Source organism: Bos indicus x Bos taurus, chromosome 4 (genome assembly GCF_003369695.1).
Source record: "Bos indicus x Bos taurus breed Angus x Brahman F1 hybrid chromosome 4, Bos_hybrid_MaternalHap_v2.0, whole genome shotgun sequence".
Lineage (NCBI taxonomy): Eukaryota > Metazoa > Chordata > Mammalia > Artiodactyla > Bovidae > Bos > Bos indicus x Bos taurus.
Window position 1 is genome coordinate 104,326,648 of NC_040079.1, and position 18,425 is coordinate 104,345,072.

Below are 18,425 nucleotides of genomic sequence, written 5' to 3' on the forward strand. Positions count from 1 at the left end.
TTTGTACAATAAGGCATTATTCCCAGAATATTCTTTTGTAAAATATGTCATTAGAAACAGTCAACAACCTTTCCTGGGCAATGCCAGAATGAAGGACATTATACTAATGTATGAGAAGCCTTAAACAGAATAAAATCCTGCAGTTTACCTCTAGGAAAGCTGCAGGCGATCCAGGGAGGCACAGCCCAAACTCAAGGTGCTCCCCACAGTCCTCAGCAACCTTAAATGCAGACAGAGTATTCAGTGCTGGAGTGTCGAGAGACCTGGCTAAGAAGCACTATTTTCTAGGAAGGGCCAGTCAAGGTCAGAACCTAGAAGCCAGATACCTTGAAGGCATGGGCAGTGGAGCCAGCTGGCAGGTGTAGGAGCCCCACAGCTCCCTGGGAGCAACGTGGCTCTGCGCTTCTGGGAAAAGCTAAGTCTGAGCACATGAGCCAATGTACTTGATCATTGGCATCTGTCCAGGGGAGACAGGAGCTCAGGTTCAAAGAGCTTGTCTATAATATAAGCAAGGTTCAGGGTAATGAATTATGAGGAAAGTGTCTGGAAGTCAGAAACCAAAGGATGCTCTGGAATAGTGTGGTGTCTGGTTAGTAATCCTCCTTTAGGTCACCCGTTCACGTTCTTGGATGCAGCTCGAAATCTGTTTTCTCCCCTTAAAGATCTGCACTGAGGCTGGAAGGGACCGATCTTACACATCTGCCTGTCCAGCTGCACGGAGCAGGCCCAGCGTCCAGGTGTCAGCCCTCACAGGCCCCAGATCCTCTGCTGTGTTTTACTGTGTGTGCCCAGCTTGGTGCTGGGAACATTCGTCTCCTCCAAGGCAGGTCGGTGTATGGCAGGAGCAGAAATGTGCAGAGCTGAGAGGCAGCTTGTTGTGTTTAGGGTTAAGATTTATAAAAAAATAATAACAACAGAGAAGGCATATGGCAAACATTGGCAAGCCCACCACCCAGATATAACTGGTGTTTCCCTTTGTTCATCACTCTTGCTTCAGAGAAAGTCCTTGTTATTTTCCTTTAGAGTCTCTTTCTCCTCCTCTTCTCTCCAGAAGCAGCCATTATCATGAGTTTGGTGTGTATTCTACCAGTAAAATCTGGGGCTGCTCACATCTCACTTTCAGAGTTGGAAGGTATTGTTGTTCAGTTGCTCACTTGTATCTGACTCTTTGCGACCCCATGGACTGCAGCATGCCAGGCTTCCCTGTCCTTCACTATCTCCCGGAGTTTGCTCAAACTCATGTCCACTGAGTGGATGATACCAGCTAACCATCTCATCCTCTGTTGCCCCTTTCTCCTCCTGCCCTGAATCTTTCCCAGCATCAGGGTCTTTTTCAATGAGTCGGCTCTTCACACCAGGTTGCCAAAATAGTGGAGCTTTATGTTAGGGTCTAATCTTTCCCTATTTTAAAATGATGACATTAAAGCCTAGAGGAGGGAATTCCCGGATGGTCCAGTGGTTAGGACTCTGCTCTGCTTCCAGTACAGGGGCCACAGGTTCAATCCCTAGTCTGGGAACTAAGATTTCACATACCACGCAGTGCACAGCCAAAAATAAAATAAACAGTAAAGCCTAGAGGAATTGAATAATGAATCTAAAGTGTCCCCCAATCCCATCTCTCTCCCTTTTTGTCTCTCTCTCTTACTCATTCTGAACTTACCCAGTGGCAAATATTTACTCTTCCATGCTATAAAGATTTTAAATAAAGAAGCAAAGGCAGGAAGGAAGGGAAAAAAGAGAAAGAGAGAGAAATGTGGTTTGGCTTATCAGGGAAGTGATATTTACACATGTGAAATAAGAAATGATCGAGAGGATAGGATTAAAGGTTAACTTCTGCATGATCAGGGCCAAGCGTGGAGCCCTGGAAGGTACCATGCACCTTCTGGACGGGGCAACTTCGTGCTGGCTGGCTTTTGCTGCTGGGGACAAACACTTCCTGCTGGGGCAAGCAGGCTGACTTTGAGAGCTTGAGGCAGAATGAGGAGGAGGAGGGAGTGGAAGGTCAGAGCCAGATGTACTGGGGGTAGTAGGAGTACAGGCCGGCAGGGCTATGTAGATCAGTTGAAGGACCTATCAAGCTTTATCTCCTTTTCCAATCAGAATGTCTCATAAATGGTAATAGTTTAAGGAAAGACACTTACTAGTGAGAGTACAAATTGGTAAAACATTTTTGGAGGGAACTTTGTCTCAGAATGTTCAAATATGTGTGTTGTTTGATCTGAATGAGCCATGTAGCTTCTCACAGAAAAACAAAAAAAAAGCAAATTAAATGCTAAAAATTACCACTGTAGTTATGTATATTCTGTATTCAAAATGGTGTTATGGAGCCACAGTAAAATATATGGAAGCATAATATATATTAAAAAAAAAAACAGAAAACCAACATACAGTATATATTTTCTTAAAAAATACACATGCATATCAAAAAAAAAAAAAAGATGGGGTGGGGGATAAACCATCTGAGTGTCAACAACAATTATTTCTGGGAGGTGGAATCACTTGTGATTTCTAGTTTCTTCCTGTTGCTTGTCCAGGGAATTTTGTAAATTCCCTTCAATGAACACATTTGCTTTTGCAATAAGAAAGTCATAAAAATGGCAAACAATTATGTATTTATTTAAATAAACTGAAGTCCCCTGGAGCCAAAAGATAAAATTATTCTCATTTATGGAAAAAAAATTCACTTGTTCTAGAACTTGAGGTATAATGCTCTAGTAGTCAAAATTCCCACATGATGATGTAACTGAGAAAGAAGCATACACTCCTAGACTTCCAAGAAGCAGAGAATAACTTATGAGGCCATGAGGCTTGAACGAGATGGCTACTGGGGCTGAGTTATTCCTTTAAGAGAACTGCGCTGTCTAGGGAACTTCTTCAAAGGGACATTCTCTCTCGACAGACAGTATATCTCAAGTGTAGCCCTAAAGTCTGTTGTCTTCGTGATGTTTGATAAACTACTTCTCAGTCAAAGCTTTTAACTTAGTTTGGCTTAATATGAAATATATACAAGTTAAAAAAAAAACAAACCTAAAAGCCTCAGGATTTCTTTCCTGAAAAAGGCATTTCTAGTTTTGCCACTAGCTTTCCAATAATTTGGGGGAAGTTTTAGATCATTAATTATTAATTGGTGCTTTAGACTCCCCTGTAGAAAATGAAGTACTGATAAAGGCTTCCCCTAATCTTACAATTCTCTAGTTCTACGAATATAACAAAGTTCATATTCAAATTGTCACTGGTATATACAAGATCATTCTGAAAGAAAGAGGAACGCCAAGTGACCCACAGTTTTACCTCCATTTGTACCAAAAAATGTGTCTGTGGTTAGTGAAATGCCACTATGGCATTTGAATTGAGTGCCCTTTACATATGCTGATGACCAGATCAGTCCTAATGGAAACATTTGCTCTGATAATCACTTAATTGCCATAAAAATATACATACATGAGTAATAAAGTTAACTAGCCCTTCCCCACTGTGTGCGTGTGTGTGTGTGTGTGTGTATGTTGTTGTTGTTCAGCAGCCAAGTCATGTCAACTCTTTGTGACCCCCATGGACTGCAGTACGCCAAGCTTCCCTCTGTCACCATCTCCCAGAATTTGCCCAAGTTCATGTCCATTGAATTGGTGGTACCCTCCAAACAATTTCAACTTCTGTTGCCCTCTACTCCTTCTGCCTTCAATCTTTCTCAGCATCAGGGTCCTTCCCAACGAGCTGGCTGTTCACATCGGGTGGCCAAAGTATTGTATTTGTACACAGAATCAAAAGCGGTGGAACATCTTAGATGGCAGAGAGCAGCTAATGATGACAGCTGGCTCTGGTCACAAGATGACACGAACCACAGGTGGGAAAGCAGCAAAAACAACTTTACCTAGTTCACAGGTTTGCTTATTTAAATAAACAAATAAACACAAACAAACAAGAGAGGGCCTTGCAAGGATAAATGGCCACACTGTGCTAGGACTGAAATAAATGATCCATTCAATTCCGTGTAGCTGGGATCCAAGAGGAAAAGAAAAAGAACTTAATTGGACCCATGAGAGATTGTTCTAGCTCCGGGCAACTGTAGGCAAGAATAACTGGCCTGTTTTTTTTTTTTTTAAACTAAAACATATTTTCTTTCTTGTTTATTACATATCATAAATTTAGATGAAACTTAGAATTCTTAGTTCAGAAAACTTGCTTTTGAAATTATAATCCTTCATTCCTTAGCTAGCATACATTTCCCAGAACTTCTTAGAAGCTACACATCCTGCAGCATTTGGCATTTGCTGGGTCCAGATGATAGGATGAGATGAGAAGTGATGCTCTTGTTTTTATTTTAGCTGCATTATTGGCCTCTGTCACTCCAGTTCCCAATCTCAACATAGGTTGAGTTTGTGGTAGAGATTTTGGAATATATTGTTAAGCTCTCTAGTGTTAGAAAACAGAGAGGAAAAGGCCATGAAAAAAAACGTTAAAGAAATAGTGATTATTTTCCCTCTTCATACAACTGACTAAGAAAAGGATGAAGATGAAACTCCTCTCAAACTCACTCGCTTTGTGCCCTGCAGGTAGATCTCTCTGAAAGGCCCAGAAGAAAAGCATTTGTGCCTAGCAGCGGGACGTGTGTGTGTGTGTGTGTGTGTGTGTGTGTGTGTGTGCGCGCGCGCGCGTACACACACTTACACCTGCATGAGGTGGTCAGAAAATGCATAACTCAGGTATTCGGGGATGCCTGACATAGAGGCGAGGCATCACTTCCTGAGCTTTTACTGAAATAACTAACATTGAAAAACTGGGGAGAAGCCGGAGTGCTGGACTTTAAATCTTCCCCAAAGCAAACTCACCTTCTTGACTTGATATCACCAGCTTCAAAGCTCTGGATTCTTTGTGCAGGTGCATGTCTCCGGGGCCCAGGACAGAGAGAATGAGCCTTCAGAGAGGACCTGGGCTGCCAGCCCGGCCACCACTCCTTCACCTGAGGCTGCCACCATCCCGGGGCCACTGCCCAGGCCTCCTGAGGATCAGGCAAAGGGCCTGGAAACCAGAGCTCCGAGTTCCACTTCGAACTTAGAGCCAGAAAATTTTGTGCACAAAGGTAAGAGATTTCTGTCCATCAGCTGCTGTATCCGTAATAATAAGGCACCGCAAGGATGGTCCTTAAAATCTCATCCAGAGGCAGAGGGAGCATGTTCTGATTCTAAACAGGGAGGACAGAAGAAGCTTTTCATTGTATTATATATAGAATTGGAGAACAGGCTGGATGTGGAACAAATTTGATCAAAAGTTGTGAAGGTCTTAGAGTGTTTATTGTTATTGTTAAAATGTGAATGCCTTTAGAGAAGATGCTGGTCTCATGACACAGCTCCTACCATCCCCTATTGTCTTACTTGGAACCTTCATGACTGTAGACATTTGAAGCTTTGATCCCCGGGTGGAAGAAAGAGAAAGAAGCTAGAATCTACGTTCCGATTCCCCAACATATTGTCTATGGTGTCAATATCCATAAAAATTAATCACTACATACGTAGTTTCTAAAGAACATGCAAGAGAGACAATTTTATTGTCCCCAAGCAGCTTAGGTTGGCTTGAAACAGACATCACTTAGTTATTGTTTTTTAAGACTGGAGGGAGATAGAATCCACTGCTCATTTCCATTTGGCCAAAGAGGCAAAGTTAGCGGTCAGTTTTAGAAAATAAATTAGTTGAGATACACTTCAAATCTGGGGAAATGATTATGGCAGATGGAGAAAGGGCTTGTTTTGCTATTGAGAAATGAAGCTTACGGCATGTAAACTATTGCGCAAAACACAAGTATCAGGCAGCAAGCATCTATTTGGCCTTTTTGGGGAATTTTCTCACCTTGGCATTACTTTCTCCGTAAGAAATACTAACCAAGGGACTAAGGACAACCATGAAATAGAAAAAGGAATTTAACAAATGGCTTTATTATTGTAGCTCTACTTAGCTTAATTTTTTATATTTTTTGGAGAAGTGGAAGTGTTTCCAAAACTTGTCAACTGACATTAGAAGGTCATGTTTTTATTGTTCTGTAAAAGATGATCTTTTTAAAAGAAAATTGTGATATAAAGAGAGCAGCCACCGTTGGCCTGTATTCAAGCAGCCCCCCAGAAGCAGCCCAGATTCTGACTGCAGTACAGCTGCTAGAATTCCCAGGACTACCTTGCTGCATGCCCCAGCCCAAGAGGAGGGAGCATTCCAGCCCCACTCACTCCATGCTACAGCCGAGCACTAGATCTCGGGTGGCCACAACAGCAGGAAAGACGAGACTGTGGCGTGCCTTTGAGCCAAACTACAGATGTGTGAATGGTCAGAGCACACGAGCCCCACTTGCTTCAGAACTCTCTTCCTTTGGAGCAAAAATCCCAGAGTAGGGAGAAGGAAAAACACACACTTTAAAGGGCGAAGAGTCAGCTCAAGCCTGACCCTCAGGGCTTCTACTCCAGCAACTTGGGAGCAGGTCCTGCCCCTGACAGGGTGGTGACGGCCACTGAGCAGAGAAGACACTGTGCCTCACAGCCGGCTCCAGTTCCAGCGTCTCCATCGCCAGCCCCGCTCCCTTACCCAAATGGCAGCTGTCAGCATACCCTGAGGAAAGATGGGGTTGGCATCCACATCAAATCCAGCTCTCCCACAAACGGCCCTGGGCACATGGAGATCGCACAGGGACACTCCCACATAGGAAAACCTCTTCAGACCCAAAACAGGTAACAGTCTCATCTAGATTCACAGACAGGGACCGTTAGGGAAGATGAAAAGGCAGAGGAACTACTCTCCACTGAAAGAACAAGAGAGCAAACCCCCGGAAAAAAAAAAAAAAAACAATGAAACATAAATAAGCAACTTATGACATAAAGAATTCAAATCATTGGTAATAAAAATGCTAATTAGGGAAGAGAAATGATCTGAATACAAGTCATTTTAATAACTAGAAACCATAAAGAAGACAAGTGGAACAGATAATTCAATATCTGAGATAAATAATACTCTAGACGGAATGAAGAACAGAATAAATGACACAGAAGAACACTAAGTGATCCGGAAGATAGAATAATAGAAATTGCCCAATCAGAACAACAGATAGACAAAAACAAAAAACAAATGCAACGTATGAGACCTCTGGGGGTAACATCAAACATACCTACATTTGCATCAAAAGGGAAAAGAGAGACAGAAGAGGATCAAAAATGCATTTGCTGAGATTACTGCTGAAAACTTCACAAATCTGAAGAATGAAACAGATCCAGGTACAGGAAGCACAGGGGGTCCCAAACAAGGTGAACCCAACAGACCCACCCCAAGACATACTATAATTAAAATAGCAAAAGTTAAAGAGAGAAATCTAAAGGTAGCAAGAGGGAAAAAAAAAAAAAACAGAGTCATATACAAGGGAATCCCCATAAGGCTATCAGCTGATTTCTCTGCAGAAAGTCTGCAGGCCAGAGGGAGTGACATGATGTAGAGGGCTGAAAGGGAAAACCCACAACCTAGGATACTCTACGCAGCAATATTACCACTTAGAACAGAGGGAGAGATACAGAATTTCTCAGACAAGCCAAAACTAAAAGAATTAAGCAATACTGAAAGTGAAAGAGGACAGTGAAAAAGTTGGCTTAAAGCTCAACATTCAGAAAACGAAGATCATGGCATCTGGTCCCATTACTTCATGGGAAATAGATGGGGAAACAGTGGAAACAGTGTCAGACTTTATTTTTTTGGGCTCCAAAATCACTGCAGATGGTGACTGCAGCCATGAAATTAAAAGATGCTTACTCCTTGGAAGGAAAGTTATGACCAACCTAGACAGCATATTGTAAAGCAGAGACATTACTTTGCCAACAAAGGTCCATCTAGTCAAGGCTATGGTTTTTCTAGTGGTCATGTATGGATGTGAGAATTGGACTGTGAAGAAAGCTGAGTGCTAAAGAATTGATGCATTTGAACTGTGGTGCTGGAGAAGACTCTTGCAAGTCCCGTGGACTGCAAGGAGATCCAACCAGTCCATCCTAAAGGAGACCAGTCCTGGGTGTTCATTGGAAGGACTGATGCTGAGACTGAAAGTCCAATACTTTGGCCACCTGATGCGAAGAACTGACTCATTGGAAAAGTCCCTGATGCGGGGAGGGATTGGGGGCAGAAGGAGAAGGGGACAACAGAGGATGAGATGGCTGGATGGCATCACCAGCCTGATGCACATGAGTTTGGGTGAACTCTGGGAGTTGGTGATGGACAGGGAGGCCTGGCATGCTGCGATTCATGAGGTCGCAAAGAGTCGGACACGACTGAGCAACTGAACTGAACTGAAATCTACCCTAAAAGAAATGTTGAGATAAAGGAATCCAGGCATACTACAAAAGAAAGTCATCAAACCACAATGAGAGAAGCAAAAATAAGATGAAATGATCAGAGAAGAACTACAAACACAACTGGGAAAAAAAAAAGGAGAAAATGGCCATTTCTGCAAACTCACATACTCAGTGGTGAAAATATGAGAGCCTTTCCACTAAATTCAGGAACAAACTAGGATGCCTACTCTCACAGCTTCTATTAATGATACTACCGGAAGTCCCAGTCTCAGCAGTCAGGCAAGAAAAAGAAATAAAGCATATCCAATTGGAAGGGAAGAAATAAAACTGTCACTCAGATGACAGTGGCAGATGACACAATACTGGCACAGAGAACCCTAAAATCTCCACACAAAAACTATCAAAACTAATAAATAATTTCAAGGTGACTCACAAGAGTATAAGCTAAAGAAGGCTCACAGTATTATGCTTTCAGGGAAATAAGCATTTAATGGGATTTCATGAAGACCAAAAACTTCAACGTTTTCAGGGGAATGTATATTTAAGTTTTCAGGTGGTAGAGGAAATATTTTGGGTATTTGGGAATGTTTTCTTAACTTAGAATCACACTTTCTTAGTATGTTAGTGTGCATAGAGAAAAAGCTTCATAAAGCTTTTACTGTTCAGTGAAAGAAAAACCTGTAATAACCGGCTATTTTTTTCTCACTCTAGATCCTAGATGTCTGGAACCCCTACAACCAGGGAACTGTAGTGAATATGTGGTTCGATGGTATTATGACAAACAGGTCAATTCCTGCGCTCGCTTTTGGTTCAGTGGCTGTAAAGGCTCGGGAAATAGATTCAACAGCGAAAAGGAGTGTGAAGAAATCTGCATTCAAGGATGAGCAAGTAAATTACCCCATACTGAGTCAAATCTACGTCTCTATCAACAAGCCTAGAAAGAATCTCTGTAATTTCAATATTCATCCAATGCAAATAAACACCGCATTTGAGTGTATACTGAGCACTGACAGTTTGTAAACACAGTTCAAATCCTACAACCACGCTACGATGTAGGTATTAGTAACTATTTTTACAGATGAAGATGCTGAGACTCTCAGAAGTTTAGGAACTCTACTGTCACCCAAATAAAAAGTGGCAGAGCTGGGGGGCCTGACCCCGGGCTATGTAACCTCAGTACACATGTTCTATCTACTTCAAAACCTACAATGTGGTTCTGATTGCCATTAATTCCTTTGCACGTCTTATGTCACATGAAACTCCCACCCCAGACCACCCTACGCCCACTGGCTCCCCCAGTCCCTTAGCACCTGCCTTAGTCCCCTGAACCCATCAAACCCCTGCCTGCTGCAAAATGTAGCTGGTGGGGAAGAACTTGGTTTTGAGCATTAGAAGGGATGAGAGTATGTTTGTGCAGAGATGGTGGTAAGGTAAGAAAGATACTCTGTTTGGGGGAAACCCAGCAAGATGGAGTGGTTCTGGAAGATGAGTGACCCCAGGGGTGGAGTAGGTAGTTAGATTTTTGCTTTATTTGCCCTGAAAATGATTAAGAAATCAATCTGAATTAAAATGACTTAAATTTATTAACTGTTGTTTCCCACTCCAACATATTTGGAAGAAAAGCCTTTGTTGTATGCTTAAGCTATATATTTAACAATTGTAATTAAGATAAAGGAACTTTTTCTACTCTTCCTTTAAAATGTGTAAAAGCACACAATGGAGTATTACTCAGCCATTAAAAAGAATACATTTGAATCAGTTCTAATGAGGTGGATGAAACTGGAGCCTATTATACAGAGTGAAGTAAGCCAGAAAGAAAAACACCAATACAGTATACTAATGCATATATATGGAATTTAGAAAGATGGTAACAATAACCCTGTATATGAGACAGCAAAAGAGACACTGATGTATAGAACAGTCTTTTGGACTCTGTGGGAGAGGGAGAGGGTGAGATGATTTGGGAGAATGGCATTGAAATACGTATAATATCATATATGAAACGAGTCACCAGTCCAGGTTTGATGCATGATACTGGATACTTGGGGCTGGTGCACTGGGACGACCCAGAGGGAGGGTATGGGGAGGGAGGAAGGAGGAGGGTTCAGGATGAGGAACACATGTATGCCTGTGGTGGATTCATTTCGATATATGGCAGAACCAATACAATATTATAAAGTTTAAAAATAAAATAAAATGTGTAAAAGCAACTTTCAATTTTAGCAGGGTGGAATGGGAAGGCACTTGGCAGCCAAGGACTGCTTGAAGCCCACATGAACTTGAGCAGGGCATTTTAAAGACAGAGCAGATGATGAAAAATGAGCTTGCAAACTGAAACATGACCCTTCAGAGGAGTGGAGGATCTGCTCCCTTATTTTACAACATCTGATCTGGGAAGATCCCTAGTTCTGAGCTGAAATCAAACAGCATTTGCATGTCTTATCTCACAACACCCTTTGCTCTTCTTTCAGGCCTGTGGCCCTGATTTGGGTTTAAGGGTACACAGCAGAGCACCTAAGGGAGAAGAGCCGGGAGCACAGCCACTTTAGCAAAACCGGTGCTGTGTAGCTTCAGTTTTCAATATGCAGCATGTGATGCTATGAAATAATATATGCGATACACTTGTAAATTAAAAAACATGACACCAAGATAAACACCAGTGAGCACATCAAAGAAGAAGCCAAACGTAAGCAATTCTGTCCAGACTTCCTGTGTGCCCCCTCATCAACCCGACCACCTGCTTTCTGCAGGAATATCGCATCCTGAATTTTGTGCTTACCATTTCAGTTGATCATTTGCTTTTTATGTAATTTTACATGTAAAACCACATAAATCTATGTATCTCTAAATAATACATAGTCTCGCTTATTTTAGAACTTTATAAAAATGCTGTCATACTCTGATCTTCTGCAACTCACTGCTTTCATTCAATACTGTAATTAACCCCTGTATTACCATATCTAAGTATATTCTTAAATAATTTTTTAGGTTTTTTGAGCTAGAAAAAAATGGTTTCGTAAAACGTAATTCTTTGTCATTTAGTATGTTATTACATTATAATTCATACATGTTCCCTATCACAGTTTTATAATATTGGTATGACTACATCACAACATATTCAACCACTGCCTTGTCTGTGTTAAATTGTTTCTAGCTAATATTTTCCACTATCCCGACAGTACTGCAATGAATGCTCTTACACATGGCTTTGGGTTCATGTGTACCAGTGCTCTTTCAGGCTATATACCCAAAAGGGGAATTGGCTTCCCTGGTGGCTCAGATGATAAAGAATCTGCCTGCAATGCAGGAGACCCAGGTTCGATCCCTAGGCTGGGAAGATCCTCCGGAGAAGGGAATGGCTACTCACTTCAATATTCTTGCCTGGAGAATCCTATGGACAGAGGAGTCTGGTGGGCTACAGTCCCTGGGGTCACAAAAAGTCAGACATGACTGAGAAACTAACGCTTTCAAGATATATAAATATTCAAATATAGTGTGCCATACCAAATTCTCTCCCAAAGTGTTTAAACCAGTTCATTATAAATTTCCGCCATTGTGTGTATGTGTTCCCATTGCTTTATATTCTTTTTAACACAATATTGCCAGACTTATTCATTTTGCTAATACTGGGTGTAAAACGGTACCTTGTTTTAAATTGCCTGTCTCTGGTAACAGCTTACCATATTTATTTACCATCTGTGCTGTTGCTTCTGTGAAATGTCTTTATAACTGGGGGGAAATTTTTCCATTGGATTGTCTGTCTTTGCTTATTGAATTTCTGGAACCCCTGATATATCCTGAAATTGAATTCTTTGCTCATTATTTGTGTTGCTAATATCTTTGTGACTTGCCTTTATTATACTTTACTCTTTTTTTTTTTTGGATGAACAGAAGTTCTCAATTTTAATGCCGACTGGCCCATCTTTTCTTTCCTGACTGGCATCCTTCCCTTGTTTATGCTGTTTGGCCTCCCGGCCACCTATCTCGGGCAGGAAACTCACCGGGACAAAACCTGCTCTGGGTTCTGGGTACACCTCTCTGGATTCCCACTTTCACACCTAGCAGCTCCTTACGAGTCTATTAGCACGTTGGTCACTTCCAGGCGACTGTTTTTAATTCGTCTTTTGTTTAGTTGTCTCCGTGTGAGACAGGGTCTGAGCTACAGGAGGCCACTAGTGCATTTTTGGTACTGTTGCGAGATGGAAGACTTGGGTATTTTCTTACTTCCTGGAGGCCCAGCAATGCACTGAAAAGCTCATATTAGTCACCATATGGTGGTTGGAAAGTAGAAAGACCCTTCAGAGTATCTAGCCTGCCATTTTCCCAAGAGCAGAAGTTACTTATGTTTATTTTTCCAGCTCCTCCAACTTTTCCTATACAGGAAATTGATATGCAAACATGCTGGAGCATTAACTTGGGTGTTCATCTCCTTGTCTGAAATGTCTTCCTCTTCCTTCGTGTGACTGGCCACATCCTAATACTCTGAGGACAACTTGCAGGCATCCTCCTGGGTGGTACTTCCTCAACGCTCTCACTCGGGCCACGCTCAGCTCTGAGGACCTGAAGCACCTGCCTATGCTTCCAGTCTACCCTGAGCACCGTCTGAGCTGCCTTACACCCAGTGGAAGGCACCTGTATTATTTCTGTTTCGCTGCTTTAACGGAGAAGGCGATGGCACCCCACTCCAGTACTCTTGCCTGGAAAATCCCATGGGTGGAGGAGCCTGGTAGGCTGCAGTCCATGGGGTCGCACAGAGTTGGACGCGACTGAAGCAACTTAGCAGCAGCAGCTGCTTTAACGAATTTACCACAAGTTTGGCAGCTTAAGCAACACAAATGTAGTTTCAGTTCTGGAGGTCAGAAGTCTGATGCAGGTCCCACTGGGCTAAAATCAAGATGTCAGTGGGGCAGCGTTTCTTCTGGAGCATCAGGGGAAGAATCTGTTTCCTTGTGAAAGTGAAAGTATTAGTCGCTCAGTCACGTCTGACTCTTTGTGACCCCATGGATTGTACCTTTCCCAGTTTCTAGAGAGTCCTACATTCATCCTTCAGTGCATGGTCCCTTTCTCTGTCTTCAAAGCCAGCAACAGTTGACTTCTTCTCATACTACCATCTCTCTGGTGCTCTGAATACAGCTGGGAAACGCTCTCTGCTTTCAAGGACTAATGTAATCTGATAAGCACCCCCTCCCTGGATAATCCAGACTAATCTCCCCACCTCAAGGTCCTTAACCTTAATCACATCTACAAAGTCCTTTTGCATGGGAGGTTCTGGGGATCAGAGAATAGATATGGCCACGCCCATTATTCTGTTGATCACAGCATCTGTGCCATCTCCTTGTTTTCTGAGCTTAGGAGCAAAGATGTGCCTCGTTTATCTCTGTGTCCCCAGTTCCTGGCACATATGAAGAACTCAATACATTAAGAAATACTATAACTCACTTTATAAAAGTCATACAGAAATAATTAACTCCTTGAAAGAGAGGAATAGAAAAAGTTGGGGAAAATCACACCAGTTTAAAAGAATAAGAGAGAAGTCATATGTCAACAAGTAAAAACTACTACTCTCTCATGCACTTTGAGATTCAGAATATTCCTCCCCTCTCCCCCAACCATGATTAGCAAAATGAAGGAAGAAGTCAGAGGGAATGTTGTCTGGCTAAAGAATCAAAGAGGCTGAATGGAACAACCTGAGCATTAACTGTGGAAAAGAGATGATGATTCATGTTTTCATTTTAATCTCGTTACAGTGCTAATATGGAAATAACCCAAGTGCCCATGAACAGATGAATGGATAAAGATGTGATACACACACACACACACACACACACACACAGAGGAATATTATTAATTAGCCACGAAAAAGTATAAAATATTGCCATTTGCAGCAACATGGATAGACCTGGAGAATATTATGCTTAGTGAAATAAGTCAGACAGAGAAAGACAAATACTGTATGAAGCCACTTATATGTAGACTATAAAAAATAATACAAGTGAATCTATATATAGACTCACCAACATAGAAAACAAACTTATGGTTACCAAAGGGGAGAGGGAGGAGGGACAGACAAATTAGGAGTCTGGGATTAACGGATACAAATTGCAATACATCAAATAGATAAACAATAAGGATTTAATGTTTAGCACAGGGAATTATACCCGAATATCTTGTAAAAAACTATAATAGAATATAATCTGAAAAAAAAAACAACCTAAAACTGAATCACTGCTATACACCTGAAACTAACACGATATTGTAAATCAATTTTACTTCTATTTTTAAAAAGACAATAGAGATGGGGGAGCTATATGACATTTTGTTTCTCCATTTTCAAGTAAAAAAAGAACCTACTATGTACACAATGTGCTGAAACCAAAATGTGTATCAAAAGAAGTCTCCATTCTAAACTAAGATATTGAGACATTTTTAGTACTTTATCAACTAGCAATGACATTCAAGAACTGTAACAATAACAAACCTCCACTGAAATGTTAAAATATCTTAGACCATCATTTCTATCACTTTCATTTAGTTGAAATCTCAGTTTCACCGACTGTAAGAATTGACTTCATCAGGTATCTAAAGAGCATGCTAAATTTATAAAACGACAAGTCGAAGTTTGGTGATTTTGGTCTTAATGTTCATTCTAAACACATGAAAGAATGAGAGAACGTGTACTTGCATGTTTCACGTTGCTTAGAAACCAAGAGATCCTATAAATAAAGAAACATAAAAAGTAAAAAGTAGGAAAATGATAGGGGCTGGCAAATCAAACAAGATGGCCAATACACCTCTGAAGCGATGCCTAGCTTCCTTAACTGTCAGAGAAATGCATGCTAAGCGGGTCTGGGATGAGGCTGGGCACCCAGGGGTGATTCTGAGGAGCTACCCTGGCTGAGAACCAGCAAGTAGACATCTGAATTATGCCAGTCTCAGGAAAGAGTCTGGGCTTCCCTGGTGGCTCAGAGGCTAAAGCATCTGCCTGGAATACGGGAGACCCGAGCTCGATCCCTAGGTCAGGAAGATCCCCTGGAGAAGGAAATGGCAACCCACTCCAGTACTTGCCTGGAGAATCCCATGGAGGGAGGAGCCTGGTGGGCTACAGTCCATGGGGTCACAAAGAGTCAGAGTCGGACATAATCAACTGAGCGACTTCACTCACTTACTCAGCAAAGAGTCTACTATTTGATTTGAAATTTTAGATGTTCAATGATTTATGCCCTTTTTCTCTACTAAGCTATAATTCAATATCTCTCATGAACAGCAGAACAAAGATGGATTAATGCTGTTGAAGTGTCCAAAAGCTTCCCCCTCCTTATAATATCTTTTAGTGAGACACCACTAAAATATGTTTTGAATATGTGTTTGATTGTTAAAACAAGAGCCCCAAATATCATATTTCACACGTATGAATGGCATTTCTGATTTATATGTATATATAGGACTGACTTGATTTCTAAAAGCATTCATTATTTCATATCATTTTCTGTAAATTAGTGTGAAAAATCATTCATTTAAGCTAATTCATTAAAAGTCATATCAAACTCCGAAAGTTAGGAAATTTTAAGTACTGCTGTAGCCAGGCTGAGAAAATATGGACTCTTAAACTTGTCAAGGATCCTAAGAGGCTTCTAATCCTGTGTCTGCTCTATTCCGTACACCCTTTAGACAAACACTCTTGGTGACTGGGCATTCTTAGGGTGAGCATTTCTTCCAGGACAATGATCGCCTTCCCAGGCAGCCCATTCTTTAGGTAACACCAACTCCCTCTACACCAGTTGAACTGGATGTCCCCTGTGGCTTTCATGCTAACAAACTCCTAACCTGACCTTGTGGAGCCTTTCAGAACGCTGTTATTATTTCAGGATAGCCAGTATGACCTCATTCATTTTGAGCTGCTTTAGCAGCTTCTCCAATTTCCATGGGTCTTTTAGCATCCTATCCTCTTAGTTCTGAGCATGCCCTCCAGCCTGCGATGGGTGTTCTGGGTGCCTAGAGGAGGGGGGAGGTGCAAACATGGTAACACAACCCTGGTTCTAAACAGTATTATGTTTCTGTGGAATAGAATAGACCTAAGGTAACTGCCACGTCAATAGAAGGCATGGGAAGCTAAGAAAAACAAGAATTACACAGTAGGAATTCTAAATAATAAATCAGGACTTGTGGATTGCAAAGACAGCAAAATAGAGACTTCCTTTCCTAGTTCCCTCTGAAATTAACTGAAGCTTACAATTTTATTTTTACTATCCTTCAAATTTGCCCTTTAACTCTGCACTCACAGTTTCTTGAAATTATTTTTAAGTACTACTGGAATTCTCCAGTTATCTTCTCCTTTGGCTGTTATCCCTCTCTTGCATCTTAATGAAGAGTGCTGTGGTTTTGGCAGTTTCTGCAATTTGGGATTTTTCTCAAATTGATTCTGTTATGAATAAATCACTGCTCAGGCTTGATTTCGACTCTTCAAAACAAAACATAACATGTCCCTGATGGGGAAAAAAAAAAAACAACCCCAACAATCCTTATTCTTATGTAATTGTCTCATCTCTAGTGTTCCAAGAAATAAATATTGGAATTTATGCAGACTTTCTTTGAAGTGTATTACATACTTGGTTGTTAGAAAAATATGGATACAGTGAAATTGATTAAAATTGTGCCATTCACATTTTTAAGTGTTCCTTGAGCTTTTCCCACAGTGAACACTGAAGGCCAAGCCTATTACATTTGCTCTGTGCCACCCTCTGCCTTCGCCACAAACCAGCAGTCCCTCTGGGCCCCATTTCTCTGAATGGCGTAACCACTCAGCCGGTGACCTGGTTTGGCCTCTGAGAACATCCCAGATTCTCTCCTCTTCCTTACTCCCCATGTCCAGTTGCTCAGTGCATCTGGTCCATCATGTTTCTCCCTGATCTCTCCACCCCGAGTTTGTCATTGCTTCCAAACCTCCACCTGATCCCTCACCTCTGATCTCTATCCCCAGTGCTGCTGAGAGACAGTAAATGTGACCCAACCACTCCCCTCTGTAAAATGCTTCACAGGCTGTCCACCTTCTCCAAGACACAGAACAAACCTTTCAGCACGGTATTCCAGGTCCTCACTCCTACTTACATTGCTCATTTGCCTTCTTCCAGGTCCTAATATGTGATCTTCAATCCAGCTCTACTCAACCAGTCACTGGTTTTTGACAGCACCCTTCACTTCCCTTTGGCACTGTCCCTCTTTGGGCTCTCTATTCCTTTTTTTGCCCCCTTCCCTCCCTCCTCTTCTCTCTTCCTTACTTCTTCACCCAGCATTATGGAGTTCATTCTGTGTCAGCAGGTGAAAAGCAGTGTTCGACTTAAAAGCTTCACAGCAGTTCACTTATTCAGTCCGTCTTTGCTGGGCCTTTCAATGTGGCCAGTCTTCTGTTAATATGACTAAAGCTTCACTGAACGGTCCATACACATTAGTCTTTGTGTACGTATGTTGATACAGTATATTCATAAAGTGAAATTTTAAGAACAAAGAGGATGTACTTTTGATAGGTATATCAAAGGACTTTCCTTAAAGATTGAGCCAATTTATATTCCCCCCACTTATGAGTTTATCTGCTTTTTCTCTTTTTCACCATTATTGAATCTTCTGTTCAGTTCAGTTCAGTCGTTCAGTCGTGTCTGATTCTTTGTGACCCCATGAATTGCAGCACTCCAGGCCTCCCTGTCCATCACCAACTCCCGGAGTTCACTCAAACTCATGTCTATTGAGTCGGTGATGCCATCCAGCCATCTCATCCTCTGTCGTCCCCTTTTCCTCCTGCCCCCAATCCCTCCCAGCATCAGAGTCTTTTCCAATGAGTCAACTCTTTGCATAAGGTGGCCAAAGTACTGGAGTTTCAGCCTTAGCATCATTCCTTCCAAAGAACACCCAGGACTGATCTCCTTTAGAATGGACTGGTTGGATCTCCTTGCAGTCCAAGGGACTCTCAAGAGTCTTCAACACCACAGTTCAAAAGCAGCAATTCTTCTGCTTATTGAGTCTTAGCAGTTACTTAATCTTTGTGCTCATCTGATGATTGAAAATGGAATCTCACTTTAGTTTTAATGTTATTTTTTTCTTATTTTTTCATTTCCTTATCTTGTGAGA

The 18,425-nt window shown here is 41.6% G+C and overlaps 1 protein-coding gene across 1 annotated transcript in view; it reads left to right on the plus strand.

Moving 5' to 3' along the window:
- COL28A1 (collagen type XXVIII alpha 1 chain) overlaps window positions 1-9,303 on the plus strand; it is a 182,053-nt gene extending 172,750 nt beyond the window's left edge. The window contains exons 34-35 of the mRNA XM_027540086.1: window positions 4,876-5,077; window positions 9,018-9,303. Of these exons, the coding sequence (XP_027395887.1) occupies window positions 4,876-5,077; window positions 9,018-9,190 (375 nt within the window). The 3' untranslated portion in view covers window positions 9,191-9,303. The remainder of the gene's footprint in view (window positions 1-4,875; window positions 5,078-9,017) is intronic.
- The last annotated feature ends 9,122 nt before the right edge of the window (window positions 9,304-18,425 follow it).